The following is a 20,304-nucleotide window of genomic DNA, read 5'->3' on the forward strand; positions in this document are numbered from 1 at the left end:
TCCTTGTGCTGCCACCAGGCGGAGCCATCACCCGGCCCCTGCAGGACGTGACGGTGGCCGAGTCGCAGACGGCGGAGCTGGAGTGTGAAGTCGCCAACGCCAACGCCGAAGGCAAGTGGCTGAAGGACGGCCACACCGTCGACTTCAACGAGAACGTGGTGAGCGAGGTGAAGGGCGCCGTCAGACGCCTCGTCATCGTCATCACCAGACCGCAGGACGTCGGAGAATACACCTACCAGGTGGCGAACTCCAAGACCACCGCCAACCTCAGGGTGGAGGGTAGGTACCGCCTTCCGGGCTGACCGCGACAGTTTGAAGTTTAGTCTGTTATTTGTCTTCACTAGACACTACACACAGCAGGAAAATGTTTCTGTACTGGCACATCAACAATACCTTGTTCATACTAATTTCACACAACTAATGGCTAACTAGTTTTGTTTATTTATTATTAGAAAAATGAGTCAAAGTTTCAAATGTTGTCATTATTATTACATAGTAGTTTCATCAATGGAGAAATTAAGTCACCTTCCAAAATTCCACCATTTTAAAAAAGTGACACCTTGTCTTACAAAATGATACATTAATACTTTTTAAAGGCTAAAAACTTTAACAATTTTACAGTCATGATCCTTTATATTTTAGAGAAACTAAAAGAAAAGAAAGAAATGATCAACAGAACCGACAGTGGATATGAGCGTCTTGGAAATTAATCTTTGAACCGCTGAACTGATTGAAGTTTTCCTGTTGTAGCGGTGAAGATCAAGAAGACGCTGAGGAACCAGACGGTGACGGAGACCCAGGAGGCGGTGTTCACCCTGGAGCTGACCCACACCAACGTCAAAGGATCCCAGTGGATCAAGAACGGAGTGGAACTGCAGAACAGCGACAAGTACGAGATCATCTCCGACGGCATGGTCCACACCCTGAAGGTGAAGAACTGCAACACACACGACGAGTCCGTCTACTCCTTCAAGCTGGGAAAACTGTCTGCCAACGCCAGGCTGAACGTGGAGAGTAAGTACAGCAGTTTAGTTTTGCTTTGTATTGTATTTGTATTTTGTAGTTTTGTATTTTGGTCTTGATCTCCATTTCTTGTCAGTGACCAGTCTCTTGTTACGTTCAGAAAAAAGTGAGTTTCCATGACAAGATTACTGTCGGTGGGAGAAATTTTTGAAGCATTAGTGACGTCATTACAGTTTTGCAAGCTCCGACATGAGGAATCTGCACAATTAACTGTGTATAATTGTATATCGCACTTTTAAGTTTCACTCAGAGAACATTGGAATATTTGCAACATTGCACCATCATGTTTCATTCAGAATAGTAGCTGTATTTGAAAAAAAAAAAAAAAAAAAAAGACAAAAATGCCAAAAGTGCAGTAAAACAATTTTGTTCCTTAAATCATGGAACAATAATCATGATGACAGTGATTGTCATTTTAATAATAATAATGGGCAAATTAATGGGAGGAGGGAAACCACTTCTAATGCAGAAAGTTAAGAAGATTAATTCAAGCTTAACATCACAACAAATGGAGAGCTGTGTCTCTTATCACTGGCTTACACACACTTGACAGCGTGTTTCGAGCTCAGACTCTTCCTCAGGCAGCAGCGATGTTAACGATGTGAAGCTTGAATACATTTTCTGACTTCATGCATTACAAGCGGTTTCCCTCCTCCCAGTATTTTGCTCAGTATTTTGGCCAATTTGGCCCTTTGTTGTTTTCCACCTTTTTACCTTTTAGCCGTAGCAGCTGTTCTTCTCCGCCTGATCTCACCATCTAAGATTCAAATGTCTGTTTTGACAGCAATCAAGATAGTGAAGAAGATCAAGGATGTGACGTCACTGCTGGACGCCACGGCCTCCTTCGAGCTCAGCCTGTCGCACGACGACATCCCCGTCCGCTGGATGTTCAACAACGTGGAGCTGAAGCCGAGCGACAAGTGTAAGATCCTGACGGAGAGGAAAGCCCACAAGCTGATCCTCCAGAACGTCAGCAGCAGCAACGCAGGAGAATACACCGCCGTGGTCGGACACCTGCAGTGCAGCGCCGTGCTCACCGTGGAGGGTACGCATCGCCTAATTATCATTTTATATAAAGTACATATTAATAATTCAACCATTCTCAAATGATCATGATAAACAGTTATCATAGATAGTATCAATCAAAGGAGATGATTAGGAGAAAATAGTTTAAATTAATGAAATATGAAAAAATGAAATAATAAAATCATTCTTATTAATTCTGGGGAGGACAGATGAAAAGTAGCACTGTGTTAACTCTGGGGGAGTTAATGAACCGGTCTACTGTCCCTGTTAAACAGACAAATAAAAATACAATATTTTTTCAGCATTAAAATATTCCTGACCTAACTGAATTGATTTAATCTCTCCAGCTCTGCGTGTCACCAAGCCCCTGAAGAGCCTGAAAGTCCCAGAGACCCAAGTGGCCACTTTCGAGTGTGAAGTTTCCCATTTCAACGTCCCGTCTACCTGGCTGAAGGACGGAGTGGAGATCGAGATGAGTGAGAAGTTCAGGATCGTGGTTCAGGGAAAACTGCACCAGCTCAAGATCATGAACACCAGCAGGAACGACTCTGCAGAGTATACTTTTATCTGTGGAAACGACAGAGTCTCTGCAACGCTCACTGTTACCCGTAAGTTCACCTTCACTCTGTCGTCACTCTGTGAGAAACAATACAAACGCAAAACAACGGCTCTGTATCAAACAGGCCCCTGACCGGCTGCCTGTAACTTTTCCTCCAAACTAGTAGACAGGCAACAAGACAACTGTTCCGGTCCAGTATGTATGTTATGTATGTTTATGATGAACTCTCCTGTCCTCAGCGATCCTGATCACCTCCATGCTGAAGGACCTGAACGCCCAGGAGAGAGACACCATCACCTTCGAGGTGACGGTCAACTACGAGGGAATCACCTACAAGTGGCTGAAGAACGGCGTGGAGATCAAGTCTTCGGACCGGTGCCAGGTCCGCAGCCGGCAGCTGACTCACTCCCTCACCATCCGCAACGTTCACTTTGGAGACGGAGGAGAGTACAAGTTTGTGGCCGGCTCCGCCGCCACCGCAGCCAACCTGTTTGTGGAAGGTAACTTCATGTCGGACATATTTTTCTTTTCTGTATTTCAGTAAATTTTGCTTCCGTTTGGAAATGTTTGTTAAAAGAAACTTTCCAGGTCTTGATATGTCTTGGAAAGTTTGAAAAATAACTGTAAAATATTGTTGTACTGTCCCGCAATTCATAATAGTACATTAGCATTTTAGACTCGTCATCTCACATATTCTGATATTTTCTCTGAAGAAGAATAATCATCTATAGACTAAACTAGATTAAAGTCTGGAAAAAGTCTGGAATTTTGAAAGTGAACCTGTGTAGAAACCCTGTTGACAGCCTGCATACCTGCTGTAAATTCATATATTTAATGCGTGTCTACTTAATGTGTTCTAGTGTTGTAATTCAAAATTTAAGATTCAAGTTTCAAGACAACTTTATTAATCCCTAAAAGGGCAATTGCATATGACAGCTCGCAGCAACACCTAACAATACTCACAATACATGTACATACATAGAGTAAAAAAAAAAAAAAAGGGGGGGGGGGGGGGGGCAGCTATGTGTGAGACCTCCTAGCTCTGTTAATAAATAAAAATGGAATAAATAAATAAATGTAATGCACACAAACAAAAAAGTGCTATAAGGTATTGAGCAGCCGGACAGCAGAGGGGATAAAGGACTTGGAAAAGCGATGCTGAGAGTAATTGACAGTTTCTATTCTTTTTATTCTGTTTTTCTTTGTTGTATCCTATAATTCATGGCTGCAACAAAACCATTTCCCCACGAGGATCATTAACGTTTCATCTTTTCTCAAGTTTTGATGATGATGATGAAGACATTTTCCATATTTAGCTCTTTCACTGGTTTGATTGCTGTTTGTTTGTTTCAGCTCGAGTGATTGAATTCACCAAGAAAATCAAAGACATCAAGATAACGGAGAAGAAGAAGGCGATTTTTGAATGTGAAGTTTCTGAGCCAAACATCCAAGTGATGTGGATGAAAGACGGACAGGAGCTGGACATGACTGAGGAAAGGTACAGAGACAAATCATCAGAGTTCATTTAGCTCACCACTGTTTCTATCAGTCCACCCCCATAAGTGTTAATTTCACACTTTAAATAAACAATACATAATTCTTCTACAAGGTTTGTGGTGATTTTTGAAATGTTTTCTTCTGGACTCGAGGCAGTTTCCTCGCTCTGCTTTCAACAGCTAAATAAATGTTACGTATTTCTTTAATGAAATCTAAATGTAAACACGTCAAACTGACCGCTGTGTGTGTGCAGATACATCGTGACAGCAGAGAAGTTCGTTCACCGGCTGATGATCCAGACGGTTCGCATGTCAGACGCCGGTCAGTACTCGGTGGTGGCCGGGTCCAGCGTGTCCAAGGCCCAGCTGACTGTGGAGGGACGCGACATCAGGATCACCGAACCCGCCGAGAGGGAAATCACGGTGAGACGGACCGGAACCGCAAAATATCACATTCAACATGTTGTGCAGGCCTTGAGATTGAGGCATGCATGGATTCACACTGTTAAAATAAATCCCATGAGCTGGAAATAAGTGCTCAATCCATCATGTGTTATGAAATTTAAAAGTACTTACATGGAGAAATGCAGTGATTTAAACTTTAAAAAACATATGAGAGAGGTGAATTCATGTGTGGTTCTGATGAAAACTTGAACAAAATATTTTACGTTAAAAATACACTTTTCAGATGGAGATTCGCAGATTTGAAGTTCATAATTCTAAAGCAGAGACACTAAAACACCACTCCTCTCTTCCAGGTGGTCGAGAAACAAAGAGCGACGTTTGAGTTCGAGGTGAACGAGGACGATGTGGAGGGTCGCTGGATGAGGAACGGAGTGGAGATCCAGTTCTCAGTGGAGCAGAGGTTCAACTACGTGACCATCAGGAAGCTCCACCGCCTGACCATCTCTGAGACCTACAGGAGCGACGCCGGCGAGTACACCTTCATCGCCGGCAAGAACAGAAGCACCATGCATCTGCGGGTCAACAGTGAGTCAGATCCCATGCGGGTTTTGGTGTTGATGCAGATTGTCGACTTTATTTGCAGGAATGAGACACGACCTGTGCTCGTGATCTGAAGCCGGCTCATATTTGTACTTCACCTGCTGTTTCTCTCGTCTTTCTTTTCACTCTGTATCTTTTAAAGTTCAATCAAGAGAGACACAACTTAAGATGCAAACATATTTATTTAGAAAATTTAAATTGATGCACAACCCAGGCTTTGACCCCGTCAAAACACAAACAAGTAAACAGTAAACATGTGGTATGATGCACAGTTGTGGCAATAAGTAGAACATGTGTTGCCTCATGCTTCTTGATTGACGTACAGACAGTTAAACAAACGTTGCAGCGCCCCCCTCAGGCCGATCAGTGCAAGTTTGAAAACACTGAAGCGGAGCAATAAGAGGCGTTATTCCCTTAAGTTTCCTGAACATCTGATCTGCGGTGTCCTCGATATTGTACATGATGTTCAGATAATTAAACAAACGTTGCAGCGCCCCCCTTAGACCAATCAGTGTCATTCTGAAGATGCTGGAAAGGAGCAGTGACTCGCATTATTCCCAGAAGTTTAGTCAAAATCCAATCAGTGGCATCCAGTATATCTGGACGGATGTACCAGATTCATAGTCCGTCCCCACAGTCTGTTTAGGGCCAAATAGAATTCAAGTTTACTTTGACTTTCTGTCTGTTAATGGAAAAGCGTGAGGCAGCTAATTATTGGCCGCTGGATATTTAGCCTTGAAAATAGCAGCAGCTCCAGTATGTCAGTGGTTATCAAGCGGTCGCCTCCCATCACAGACACTGTGAACAACCTCAGGCTGTTATCCTCCGTCCGGCTCAACAAACAGCTTCATGTTCTTCCTCCTCTTCCTCAGTCCCGGAGCCTCCTCAGATCCTGCGCCACATGGAGCCCCAGTCTGTGGAGGCTGGGAAACCGGCTCGCTTCTCAGTTCAGGTGACCGGCGTTCCTCAGCCTCAGGTCTTCTGGTACAAGAACTCCCAGGCTCTCTCTCCCGGCTTCAAGTGCAAGTTCCTTCATGACGGAAACGAGCACACGCTGCTCCTGATCGAAGTCTTCCCGGAGGACGCAGCCGTCTACAACTGTGAGGCCAAGAATGACTTTGGCACGGCAACAAGCACAGCATCACTCAATGTGGAAGGTAAATAAAACCTGTGAGACTTTGACAACGAGATAAAACAAGGAGAGAAGTAAAACTATGCAACCATGTGATCGTCAAATTTTGAAATGTCACATATACATTTTTCATCTCCATTTTATATCATTTTAAAGCAATTATTTTCCTTTGTTGAGCATATTGAATATCATTAGATCATTAATTATCAAACACTTGAATATATGGTCTGAATTATTGTCTTAAGTAAACCTTACACAAGCAGAGAAATAGTCTCCATCCCAATACGCTGCATTACCAAAGATGTGTATAGATTCAGGTTGTGATGTGTGTGTGTGTGTGTGTGTGTGTGTGTGCAGTGTCAGAGGTGGTCTCTCCAGACTCTGCTGCTCCCATGGCTCCTCCAGTGGTCGTCTCTCCCATCGCCAACACCTCCACCCGCGAGGGAGAACCAGCTCGCTTCCAGTGCCGCGTCCGTGGAGACGGTAGTTAGTTCACTTTAATTTCACTGGGAGCTGAATGTGGGACAGTAGTTAATTCAATTTAGTTTCACTGGAGAAAAAAATGTAAGCTTTAGATAAACTTAATGCTGTGGAGGTAAATCATCTGAGTCCAGCATTATAAAAGCATCATGATGTGATTGTGTAGAACAGCTCAACAGAACGTTGCTCTGAACCCGTCTGTTGTTCGTCTCTAACCCTAACGCTTCCCAGATGTGAAGATCAGCTGGTTCCACGGGGATAAGGAGATCAAGCAGTCGGACTTCTTCAGGATGTCCCAGTTCGATGACAGCTGTCAGCTGGAGATCTCCAGGGTGTATCCGGAGGACGAGGGGGAATACACCTGCGTGGCCAAAAACAACGCAGGAACCGTGTCCTGCTCCGCCAAACTCAAACTGGACGGTGAGTTTGTTATAGCTGAGAAAAAAAAAAAAATTTCACCCCTGCATTGACAGTGAATGATAATAATGGAGACAATAAAGGTAAATGCTCCCATACTGTTTGTATAGACATTCCTCAATGGATTTCAAGCAATTGTACTTAACCTGCTGTGCTGCCTCCGTGGCAAATGTGGTTCAATAGAATCTTGATATGTTGTAAATGAGAAGTACGATACTTGATACCTTTCCATGAGCTGACAGCAGTGTTTTCTTTTCTTTAATACTTTTCATATACACCTATGCACTTAAATCAGTTCATAAAGTGAATGAACATGCTTCCTTTCAGGGCAAAAACAAACTGTGGGTTCTCCTGCTGGTTCTCAGCGGCAGGTCTCCACCAGCCTCACCAGTCTAAAGAAACCTTCTATTGGCCAAAAGCCCACTTTCATCCATCCAATAACCAGCTGCACTGTGCCGCATGGGGAGGTGGCCAGGTTTCATGCTTGTGTGTCCGGCATGCCGAAGCCAGAGATAAGCTGGCTTCATAATCAGCAGCCAATTAAGCCCACAAAGAACATTGTCTTTCATTTCGATGAGACGACAAACACCGCCACACTGATTATAGTCGATGCTTTCTCTGAGCATGCTGGACTATACACCTGCAAAGCAGCCAATAATGCCGGAGAATCCGTGTGCTCTGCTACTCTCACCGTAACCAAAGAAGAAGGTAACTTCTGGGTCCAGCTCCAGCCGGCCTGCACCCTAAAATAAACCTGTTTCCATTCCTTCCAATTAATGAATCGCCCTTCCTTCACGCCCCAAAGCTTCCCTGAACCCAGCATTCCTCCTTGTTTCACCTCCAGTCAACACATTCACCTTTTGTCCAGGTTTTCCTTGTACTAACCTCACAGTGTCAGAAAGATACTCCACACATCCATGAGTGCAACAGTTAGTGAAGCCTCAGAAGATCACCTCTCTTCTCATCACTCCCCTCTGCTCCTGGTTTTCAGCATCCTTCTCATATTGCCCCAGAGGAAAACTTCTCTCCACCCTCCTTCATCGCCCCCCCCCCCCCCCCCCCCCCACACTCGGGAAAACTCTGGACTTTGCATGAAACTCACTTGTATAACCTCTCTATACCCCCTGCCTCCAGGAAACTATCAAACCCTTCTTTTTTCTTATTCATCCCCACAAGCTTAGACATTTTCACTTTTTTTTTTTTTCACTATTTTTCACTTGATGCATGCAAATGTATGTTTGTGTTGTTTGATTTGTCACCTAGTTTCTGAAACTATGGATCGGAACCCAACATGAGTCACAAGCTTAATTCATGTGGGTGACAAGAGTAGGAATGAGTTTACGCAGGCTGAGAAAGAAACCCAAATGTTTGGTTCCTACATGGGATCATCCTGCTCACACTCTGCAGATAAGATGGTGGTCTGAACTAACGTCACCTCTCTCCTCCACAGTGACTCACGTGAGAGAGCAGATTGAAGCCAAGATTGAGCAAGAAGTCAAAGGTAAGGTCCAGGCAGATTTTTGACCATCACATGCAGCACACCAGACGCACACATCACAGTGAACCAGCATACTGGAAAAGGGGCAGTTCAACCAGTTCTCTATTCGACTGGTTTGATTGTTCGCTTTGAAAGCAGTCTAGTGGGTAACTTCAATCCAAGCTTTGGCTCATTAAACGTGACTTGCCATCAGTGAATTTTCAATGAGAAAAAGCAGTGGAGAAACTATTGAGGAAAAAGCAGTTGGTGGCATGCATTATGGATTGTTTGGATTATGGTTTGCCTGCATCCATAGACTGCATTCAGAGTATGTACGTATGTCATTAGGTTGAACTATCCCTTTAAATTATCCTAGAATTTCCACAATGCATGTAATTTGTATATTTGTCTTGATAGAAAATGGATATCATTTGTATTATTCAATATGCTGTTATGTTGAGAATATACTATGGTTTCCCCCAGGCGAACACTGATAGACTTGCTTGTTGTACCAGTTTTTGAAACATGGGGTTTGCATCCATCAGTCCTCTCTTTTGGCATGAAGGTTCCTATGATCTGTTTCCCAGAAAAGGTGCAGGATGCGTATCTTTTAAAGCTTCCAGATTTGAAATGCCTCTTTAAAAGATATGGAAATAGCCACATCTTTTAATTTTTTCCTAAAGTTTATTGCATCTGGAACTGATAACTTCCTCCTGCAAAATATTTCTTAGCCTGGCTTGCAGATAGTGGGATGTGATTCCTGTGGTTTGCATTCTAAATAACACCAGTAAACTATATTAGTTCGAATAAACGCCTTCTCACACAATTCTAGAGCTTCATTTGAGCAAGTTTGATTATATAACCTGTTATTCTTGGAGAGCTGTGCTTCTCGTTGATATCTGTGCATCGTTTATCACCTCTAAGTCTAAGGTTTAGAAAGGGCGTTTATTCTCCTGTCTGCAAGTCAGGTAAGGAATATTCTAGTATAAACGTAAACCCAAAGCAAAGACCAAAAAGCAAAACGAGTTGCCCATCAGTTTATCTCGGAAACATTTATGCTTTTTTTAATAAGTAATTTATGTTTTGAAGAAATTTCCACAGAAGAAGGATCAAAACTTCCTGCAGGTTTCTTATAAAAAGAATCAAGTCTTGCGTTTATTCGAACAAATATGGTGAGTGAAATTGTTATTTCTTATGGCATTGTGACTTGCAGCATGCATTTAATTTTTCCATTAATGATTCATTCAAATTCCTTTTCCTTCTTTTTGCCCCTGAAGGCTATGTTGTACTGACAGGTGTCTGTTTCTGTTTGCAGAACTGTTTTATAATGAAAGCAAAGAGGGAACAGAGAACAGAACAGATCTCACCAGGAGTCGGCAGCTGAGAGGAGCCTTCTCAGACACCGAGGACTTCCTGGATCACGGCCTGGTGGCAGCCAATCGCTGCTCCAGCAGAACCTCGTCCATCAGCTCATGGACTGAGAACATTAAACCCTCTTTCACCAAGAAACTCAAGTTCCAGTCAGTCCTCGAGGGGGACCCAGCGGCATTAAAGTGTAAACTGGTTGCCTGTCCTCCACCAACTATTCTGTGGTTTCATAATAACAGGCCAATTCAGAAAGAGCGTAGACGTAGGATCTGTACTGAGAGCAGAATGCACATGCACACCACCAGTCTGGTTATCGACAGTATCAAAGAGAAAGACTCGGGCAGTTACAAGGTAATGGCAATAAATACAGAGGGTTCTGCAGAGTCCACAGCATCACTTCTGGTGTCACTGAAGGAAGAGCAGTCTGCTAACTACCTGAGCTTTGTTCGGCGCTCTGCCAGAGCCCATGAAAGCATAGACACCATGGTCGAGCAGAGGAAAGAGAGGAAGTTTAGGGTCGACCTTAGGTGTGTTGGGTCTCCATTTGACAAGATGTCTAAAGTCCATCAGGGAAGATCTAGATCTAAGAGTGCTCTGGTTCGTACGGTCTTCTTTAGGTCTGATTCACCATCGAAAGCAAAAGAGTCAGAGAAAGAGTCTAAACGTTTGGAAACTGCTTCTGAGCGTGCCCGGTCCCCTCCCCCTATGTTTGACAGGTCTGAGCGGTTTGATGACAGGTTCAGTGATATCTACTGTGACCGGCGCACAGGTGGCAGGTTCAGTGACAAGTTCAGCGACAGGTGCAGTGACAGATACAGCGAGAGGTTCAGTGACACTGAGAGTCTTCACAACGAGGTAAGAACAAAACTTACCACACTTCAAAAGGCTGTCAAACAGAAGAAGAGGATGTCTATCTCAACCATGTCCTCCTCTGAGTTTGATTTAGAGTCAGTAGCCAGTGAGTCAAGCTATGCAGACTATGTGGACAAGCTTAGGGTCAAGCCAGCTTCTCTACCTGATGTGCAGCATTTCAACCGACCATTTGAACAGGGAGAGAGGCGTAAGGAGTTTCGAGGTAAAACCTCAGGTACCCGCTCTCTAAGCGGGGAACCCTCCCAGCGTCGCATGAGGCACTCATTCGAACCTCAGTCCAGAACCCGTGCCATTCAGATCATGAGAGGGGAGCCGGTTGATACAATGGTGCCACAGGAGGAGAGGGAACCAAGTAAAAAGTATTCTGAAACACAGGAAGATAAAAAGCCTGTGGCCTCAGTTGAGTCTCAGGCAGATGTTAGATTCAAACAGAGGGTAGGTGAGCATCACAGTGGGGTCACTGAGCACACGATGGAGGCTACAATGCGGGGTCAGTCTGAAATACCATACTCTGACACATCAGAATACACAGAAACTAAAACATACACTGAGAGTAGGGAATCTGTGCCTGTGAAGGAGGAGGCATCACTCAGAGAATCACCCAGGCCTAAGCCAGTCAAATCAGTCAAGGAGAGGTTCCTCAGTGACACAGTAACGCCAGAGGGAATAGTGAGAGACTTAGATGAGCCATATGAAGAGGAGCCGGTAGAAGAATCTCTGAAGGCTCAATATGAGAAGAGCCTGGAAGCTGATAGGATGGAGTGTGAGGAGAAACTTCTGGCCCTCCGGATCAGGAAATGGCAGAAAGGGATGCGGATGTCAGAAGAGGAGACATTTGAGCCTGAAACCGAGCTCTCCATGCCAGCAGAGCCACCGTACATGGAGCCTGAGGAGCATGTTTACACCCAGGAGGAGGTAGTGGAGAAAAGAACAACTGTAGAAGCTGAGGCCTCGCTCCCCTCCTCCCACAAATCACCCAGAATGAAGGCTAGGCTGGCAGATCCTGAAGCTGCTACTTTGTCAATGATTAATTCACCTAAAATGAAAGTGAGAGCAGAAGAAGTAGAGTCCTCTGCCTCCTTACCTAGAAAGTCACCCAGAATAAAAGCCAGAACTGGAGAAATGGAATTTGAAGCATCAACCATGCTGACCCAAAAATCCCCCAGAATGAAAGCTAGAACATCAGAAATGGAAGCTGAAGCATCAACCATGCTGACCCAAGAATCCCCCAGAATTAAAGCTAGAACATCAGAAATGGAAGCTGAAGCATCAACCATGCTGACCCAAAAATCGCCCAGAATTAAAGCTAGAACAGCAGAAATGGAAGCTGAAGCATCAGCCATGCTGACCCAAAAATCGCCCAGAATTAAAGCTAGAACAGCAGAAATGGAAGCTGAAGCATCAACCATGCTGACCCAAAAATCCCCCAGAATTAAAGCTAGAGCAGCAGAAATGGAAGCTGAGGCATCACCTAGAATGAAAGCCAGAGCAGAGAAACCGCTGTTTGAGAAGACAAGAGAAGAGCGTGAGCTCCAGCTGTCAAGGGAGAACATCTCTGAACTGAAGAACGAGAGTGAGCAGTTTGTCAGTGAAGAGGAGGCCCTGACTCAGCGGATAATGAAATGGCAGCAGGATGTTCTGATTGAGCAGGAGCAGGCTGTGAAACTGGAGTCAGACTGGGTGGAGGCCTACTCACCATACCAGGCTGAGAAGACTGCTGAGGCCAAGAGAGGTGTTGAAGGGGCTTCTGCTTCAGAACCAATGGCTCAGCCTGAAGTGGTCCGGCGCAGAAAGACTTCTCCAGAGAAAACCGCCAAAGAGAAGTTCCTCCTGAGCGAGTCAGTTCCTGCTGGATTCCAGGATGAACAGGATGATCGTCTACAGTGGCCGCCTACTGGAGAGTTGCCGACAGAGGGCCGTGAGACCAGACTGCAGACAGATAGCGAGTACTTTGTCAGCGAGGAAGAAGCACTGGCTCAGCGCATCTTGAAATGGCAACAGGATGTTGTAGAACAAGAAGAAGTGGCTGAACTTGAGTCAGACTGGGCTCTGGATGAACAACAATACAAACAAACTGGTACTGGGTTACCATTTGATTCCCATGTTCCACCATTTGACACCACTGTAATTCACCAAGCTACTAAACCCCATTATGCTGGTGTATCTCATGAAACCTACCCCTATGAACTTCCAAACCCACATGTAGAAGAAACCCATAAACTTGTAAAGGAGCCAACAACTGTTAGAAAACCCTCACCCACTCACCTGGCTACTTATGGTCCTACATCCCAACAAGAAGAGCCACCACATACAAAACTTGCTGGTGGAGCCTTACCAGCAAGAAAACCTTCACATGTTCTCCACGCCACGGCCTACGAGCCATCGCCTCCCAAACTGTCTCGCGAGTCTTCTCCCCTAAGAAGGCATTCTCCTACACATGGTGGATTACCATACCATGCTGGTGTGCCTGTTGAAAGTCTTTGTGATCTACCATCTTCACCTGTAAAAGACAGAATGGATCGTGAATCTACACCTGTTAGGAGGCGCTCTCCCACCCACCATGCAAGTGTGCCTTTCGAGGGATATGAACTAGCCTCTGCTCAGGCTGAGAGCCCTCATAAGCTGTCCAGAGAGTCTTCCCCGGTCAGGAGGCGCTCCCCATGCCGAAGCCCACAGGAGGATCTGCAGAGAGGTGTGGAGAGGAGGAGCAGGGAGGATTATGCTATGACTGTCGATAAAGGCAGCACCCAGCGCTTCCAGACTGAGGTGAGAGAGGAGAGAGGGATGAGGGAGGAGATAGGATCCTCAGGAGAGAGCAGCGAACGGAGACGCCAGATGGATCTTAGAGGAGTGAGGAGAGAGGGAAGCAGAGAGGGGATCAGGTCGAAACAGAGTGGACAATGGAGAGATGAGAGCCTTGAACTTGGAGCTGTGAGGAAAGAGGAGAGGAGAGTCCAAGAGTTAAGTTCCAAAGAGGGCCTTTACCAAACTTACAAAACAGATACCCAGAAGGTAAAAGAGGGGGATAAAACTGTGAAAGGACCCCCTCCAGTATTTGTGAAAGAAATATCTTCTATTAAAGTTAAAATCGGTGAGATGTCAGAGTTTACCTGCCAGTTCCAGGGTGACCCTCAGCCAACCGTCACCTGGCTCAAAGATGGCCACCCATTAGCCCACAACCCTGACTATGACATCATGAGCAAATCTAATGAATCAAAGCTCACCGTCTACTATCCAACCACAGACCACGAGGGGACGTTTGACTGTGTTATAACCAATAAACACGGCAAGTCCATCTGCAGCGCCACTCTGGAAATCTTGGACGTGAAGCTGGTGAGAACCTCAGATCTCACACAGGAGGTGATGGTGACAGAGGAGCTGGAGAAGGGTGAGGAACACCAAGACAGCCTGGTAGAGAAGGAACTGCTGTCCTACATGGATACAGGAAAGGCAACACTGCAGGTGCCTGAGGCGGTGATCCGCAGACCTCGGCGCTCAGATGAATCTTTCACCTCCTCTCCGGTTCAGATCAGAATCACCGCTGCCACCCCCGTCCCTGAGATGATAGAGGAGGGCAGTGAGGTAAAATCTGAGGCCATAGTTACAGACAAAGCCTCGGATGTGTCTAGTGATGAGGGAGCCTCTCAGACTGTGAAACATAAGTTTACCTTCTCCTTTGATGTGGTTGGGGAGCCTCCTCGTGTGGTCAGTGAATTAGAGAACATCAGTTATTCTGAGGGAGAGACTGCTGTGTTAGAGTGTATCATCACAGGAGAACCTGCTCCAGAAATCACATGGTATCATGATGATGTTTGCCTCAAAATCACCACTGGTAAATACAGAGTTGAGGAGCATGATAAAGTTTACAGGTTATATATCTACAGCTTCACATACACTGATGCTGGAGTGTATAAATGTGTTGCCCAAAATAAGCTGGGAGAGGTTACAAGCATCTCTGATGTGTCATTCCAAATTGCTGAGCCTGCACAGTTTTCAGAGGCTGGCATGGCTCTAGAGGATGATGTTTTTACCCCATCTCCCACCAGCATAACTGGCAGAGTGAGAAAGTCTCCTGTTGGCTTAGCTGACAATATCAAGAAACCTGCTCTTAGCCACGCAGCTAACGTCACAGATACTGATCTCACAGAGGAGACAAATAAATTTATCAGCTCACGTACCCCACCAGAGGTGGCTGCCAAAGCCTCAAAAACCAGACCTGGTGTCTACAGAGAGCTTCCTGGTATATCTGGCTGTGGTCTGCAGTCCTCTGCTGCTGTGATAAAAGTGTCTCAGATTAAACAAGCTTTTGAGTCAGACTCACCTGTTGCATTCATGCCTTCCCCCCCTCCTGAGGAGCAGAGAAAGGAAACATTTTTCCCTGAGGAGTTTATCCCTGCAGTGGCCGTTCCCCCTGACCAGCAGGAACAAACGTTGGCTGGGGAATTGAAGGAAAGAGCTCCACTGATACCTAAACATGATGCTATGCTTGTAGAAGGTAGTGATAGTTGGGCTGCTACCACTACAGTGAAACCAGTTTCTCACAAAACTGTATCTGTTCGAGCAGAGCCTATTCCTGCCTCAGGAAAGTCTGTTTCCTCTCATACAAATCCTGCAAAACCCAAATCTGTCTCTTTGAAGACCTTCCAGCCCATCTCCTCTCTAGAGGAAGACAGGGAGATCTGCATGATATCTGGTGATTCGGAGGAGGGAGCAGCTTTAGCTGCGAGCCATGGTGAAATCAAACAGTTTGTAGAGGAAGTGCAGGAGTCTCCACAGCTGGTCAGACCTAAGCCTGTGATGCCAGGGAAACCTGTTCGTTCCCCTGAACAAATGGGGGCAGGTGAAGTAGAGGAGGTGGTGAGAGAGGAGACTGTCCATATGTTTGACAGAACTAGCAGCTTTATACCTTTCCACTGTGACAAAGCCCCAGCAGTAAAGCGCTCTACCAGAACGTCAGATCCTGTCAGTGAGGTTGTCAAGCCTAAAAGAATTTCTGAATCACTTTCCGCACCTGAGAGACAGACAGCAGCTGCAAGGTCTTCCCCTTTTAGCAGTGAGGCTAAAGATGCCAGTCTGGAGGTCCCAGGTTTTACTGAGGAGGTTAGTGAGGAGGTGAAACATGTGAGTGAAGAGGTTAAAGGAATGGGCGAGGAACTTGTTTCCATGCCTAAGGTGAAGCATGTGAGTGAGGAGGGTAAAGTTGTCAGTGAGGAGTTGATCTCCTTCCCAGAACCCTCTCTGGACAGTGGGGTCTTCCTCAGTATGCCGGACTCCCAGGCCGACGTCACAGAAACAGCAGAGGAGATCGAGGCTGGTCATGTAGTTGAACCTCGTACATATCTTGAGGCCAAAGGTGTTGACGTCCTGGTGAAACCAGAAGCTGAACCACGTGTTGTCAAGCCCAAAGCAGACAGCACAGCCAAGCCACTTGGTCTGGCTGACTATATTGCTTCCCAAGGACCTCAGAAGCAGGTTGTATCTAAACAGGGGAGCAGTGATGTGGACCAGGCCTCAGCTGAAGCTGGGGGAGCAGCAGGCCGCTCCATGGAGGTGGAGGAGGTCACATTCAGCGCAGTGTACGACTACTACAACCCTCCAACAGACTGGGGAAGGCCGCTGTCCCCCGAGTCTGAGATGTCTATAGAGATAGGCAGCACCTTCAGTGAGGAGATAGCTGAGGTGGCTGAGAGGTTCTACACCCCAGCCTCATCCACTGAGATCTCACAGCCAATCGCCGAGTCCTTCCACACTCCCAAGTCTCCCGAGTCCTTCCACACTCCCACTACTGACACTCCTGGTGGTTTTATGACCCCGCAGGAGTATCCCTTCTCCCCTGTAGAGCACAAGAGACCCTCAACAGGTGACTCCAGCGAGAGGTTCTTCTCTCCAGCTCAGTTCCTGAGGTCTCCTGCTGATGAGGGCATTGAAACAACCCCTCCCGGGTTAAATCTGGATGACAGTCGATACCTTACTGAGGGCAGAGGGTCTCTGGGCCTGGCAACACTCCAGGAGAAAGTGCAGGGAATCCCTCCTGCCTTCCTCAAACCTCTCACTAAGAAGAGAGTGTTTGAAAATGACTCTCTGATGTTCTATGCCGAGGTGTTTGGCCTCCCCTCTCCTGAGGTGAGATGGTTCCGCAACAAAACCCAATTGGTGGCGGACGACAGGGTTAAAATGGAGAGAGACGGAGATAACATCACTCTAACAATTCACAGCGTCACTAAAGCCGACCAGGGGGAGTATATCTGTGAGGCTGTGAACTATGTAGGTGAAGCCAGGAGTGTTGCTTTAGTTGTAGTTGTATCACAGGAAGTGAGGTTCATGCCTGCTCCACCTGCTGTCACCCATCAACACGTGATGGAGTTTGATGTGGAGGAAGACGACTCCTCGCGTTCTCCATCGCCTCAGGAGATTCTGTTGGAAGTAGAGCTGGATGAAAATGAGGTGAAAGAGTTTGAGAAACAGGTGAAGATCATCACCATCCCCGAGTACACGGCTGATAACAAGAGTATGATCATTTCCCTGGATGTGTTGCCTAGTATTTATGAGGAGGGTGCTGTGGACTTTGTCACCCAGGAGAATGATGATCTGAAAATAGCTTTTGAGGTCACTGAGATGCCCCCGAGGTTTATCAATCCCATCTGTGACATGGAAACCCCCGAGAGCACCACCGTCATGTTTGAGTGCTCTCTGATGGGAATTCCATCTCCCATCGTCTCCTGGTTCAAAGGTGACAAGAAAATCCCTCACGATAACAAAAAATACCTCCACTCGTCTGATGGAGACAACCACTTCCTGAAGATCTGTAAAGTCACCACACAGGACAGTGGAGTGTACACCTGCAGGGCCATTAACGTGGTAGGAGAGACGCTGTGTAGGGCGTCCCTGTCGGTGTTGAATGCTAAAGCTTTCTCAGGAAAGGCCAGAGGCAGGGAGCTGACTGCCGTGTCTCTCGGCAGCGCAAAGGTCCAGCCTCAGAAGTTTGACCTGATGGTCGGCAACACATCGTTTGATGGTGAGCAGGCGTCAGAGATTGAGCTGGAGTTTGAGTTTGAGCAGGAGGCGGACGAGTCTCAGAGGGCGGTCAGGCTGGTGGCCAACACCGACAACGAAATGAGCGAACAGGGAGAGAAATATGTCAGCATTAACTTTGATGTGTTTGCTGAGCCGGCAAAAGACGATAAAATAGAGTTCAAAGGGAAGTCGTCTGAGACGTGTAGCTTCCAGTTCCAGGTGACAGAGACGCCTCCTAAATGTATTATCCCGTTAACTAACGTTACAGCAGCGGTAGGGACACCGGTTATCCTCCAGTGTCTGTTTAACGGGAAGCCCAACCCCACTGCTGAGTGGTACAAAGATGGAGACCGAGTCACAGACAGCAGGTGTATAATCCAGGAGAAAACCACAGGACATTTCAACCTGCTCATTACTAATGTTACACAGAGTGATGCTGGGGAGTATAAGTGCGTAATCCAAAACCAGGCCGGGTGCGTTGAAACCACCGCTCTGTTGAAAGTGTTCTAGATGAGGAAAGATCTGGTTATGTGGTGGAAATGGGTAGAAAGTGTATGTTGTGGTGTTTGAATGCTGAAACAGTAAATGTGAAAAAAATATTGAAGTTGAATTGAATAATGATTTTTTGTAGCAGCAGATCAGTCTGCTGACAGGTTTTATTTATTTATTGTATGTTGTGTAAAACTTCACACAGCGGAGTCTCAAAATGTTTTTACTTTGATTTGCGGAAGTTTGTCTTTTGTGCCTAATGAAAGAATCTGGGTTTATGTTTGCTTTTCAAAACAGATGAGATCTAATTTATTTTTTGTCTGGTAACACTTCACAGTAAGCTGACCCTATATGTTTGTCATTAACTTTGAAAATTAAGTTCAATTATGACATTTTAAAGTCATTACTTTAATTACTGCAACTGCAAAATTTCTATTTAGTGTTTTCAGTAAAAGTTCAGCAGTTACAAAACACATTGCTGCAGGTATGAGGACAGCTTAATGCAAAATATTACCAATCTGTTTTTGTAATCTGCTGTTCACATCAGTTTGCACTATAGGAGGTGAAACAACTGGGATTACACGTGTGAAGCATACATTTAATATAGACAAAACATTCATCAGAAATACATATCAGCAATATTATCATGTTTATTTTGTGATAAATGAGTTAGGTATTAGTTAGCTATTGTATGAAGATGCAAAGAATAATACTTGAGAAGTGGTTTTGTTGAAATAATCAGCAGAGAAGTTAAAAATATTAAGATACTATGAAATTCACATACCATATATAATCAGGAGATTAACATTGGTCACAGTTGTCCTATCTAAGATCTGTAAACTATTAGGAATATATTGTCATATATCTTACTTGAATTAATCCATAACAGTTCATTGTTGTCAGTGTGGTGTAGTAAGTCCATTGTAGTATTAATTTGGAAATGTTTGTGACAGTCTTGCTTTGAATGGTTTTGCAACATGGTATGTTTCTTTCTGGATATTAAAACTAAAAGTAATTCAAATTAGTAAACTGAGTGAAAATTTAAAATGGATAAAATTTCCTTTACTGTGAAACTTTTTTTTGATTTTCAATATAAATGTTCATGTCTTGTAAATATGTGTAATTTGAGGAGTATGTTAGGAAATGTGTTCAGACAGAATAGTGTTAAATCAAACAATAAAATTTCAACTGTCAGCTCCCATACCACAAACAACAAATGCCACAAATACAAATACAGATAATTTGGCAGTGAGATAGAAATCCATGGTTTATTTGTACAGAAGTCGTGTTGGTTTGTCTCAGAGTTTATATAATTATATACTGTATGTACAATTAAAGGAGTTGGTGTAAAGTTGAAGTCTGCGCCTTTTTTTTTTTTTAACATTTGCGGTACTCTCTGACATATAGTTTAATATTAAAATGTCAAAACACTATTCCTTTGTTTCCATATGGGATTCAGATGGTTCTTTGGCCTGAAAGAAATGCATGGTTTGGTTTGCTGGAAATGACCAGGCAACCATCAACATCATTTTGCCCCCGCTAATACTGCAATGAAACGTATGAAGTGTAAATGAAGTGACCCACAACTAAGACATGTTTAACAATTCTTTGTCAAATTGGTTTAAACTAACTTCATAATGAAACTTTATTGTTAAGGAAAATTAAAAGAAACAACTAAAAAAAAAAAAAAAGACTGAAACAAGCTCCTCTGACTGATGACATCATGAAGAATTAGCCATGGTTACATTTTGCTGATGTTTGCATGACGTTTAACCAGAGAAACAAACCACCTTCTTCAAAGGTCAAGCAACCATCCATCCCATGGGGACAAAGGACAAGAATTAGCCTATCTTTTAATGTCAGTTTTTGGGTCATTCTCTTTCTATTCAGTGAACACAAAATGCTTAAAAGGCATCCTGAGCAGGATTTTCCCCCTTGAAATAGC

At 44.8% G+C, this 20,304-nt stretch overlaps 1 protein-coding gene across 1 annotated transcript in view; it reads left to right on the plus strand.

Moving 5' to 3' along the window:
- Positions 1–20,304, plus strand: part of ttn.2 (titin, tandem duplicate 2) — a 234,276-nt gene that overhangs the window by 23,216 nt on the left and 190,756 nt on the right. Inside the window, exons 30-43 of the mRNA XM_078286142.1 lie at positions 19–279; positions 751–1,014; positions 1,808–2,068; positions 2,397–2,657; positions 2,848–3,108; positions 3,962–4,106; positions 4,359–4,527; positions 4,863–5,094; positions 5,982–6,266; positions 6,599–6,724; positions 6,953–7,141; positions 7,466–7,846; positions 8,589–8,639; positions 10,402–10,427. Coding sequence (XP_078142268.1) covers positions 19–279; positions 751–1,014; positions 1,808–2,068; positions 2,397–2,657; positions 2,848–3,108; positions 3,962–4,106; positions 4,359–4,527; positions 4,863–5,094; positions 5,982–6,266; positions 6,599–6,724; positions 6,953–7,141; positions 7,466–7,846; positions 8,589–8,639; positions 10,402–10,427 — 2,912 coding nt within the window. The remainder of the gene's footprint in view (positions 1–18; positions 280–750; positions 1,015–1,807; positions 2,069–2,396; positions 2,658–2,847; positions 3,109–3,961; positions 4,107–4,358; positions 4,528–4,862; positions 5,095–5,981; positions 6,267–6,598; positions 6,725–6,952; positions 7,142–7,465; positions 7,847–8,588; positions 8,640–10,401; positions 10,428–20,304) is intronic.

Source organism: Centroberyx gerrardi, chromosome 10 (assembly GCF_048128805.1).
Source record: "Centroberyx gerrardi isolate f3 chromosome 10, fCenGer3.hap1.cur.20231027, whole genome shotgun sequence".
Lineage (NCBI taxonomy): Eukaryota > Metazoa > Chordata > Actinopteri > Beryciformes > Berycidae > Centroberyx > Centroberyx gerrardi.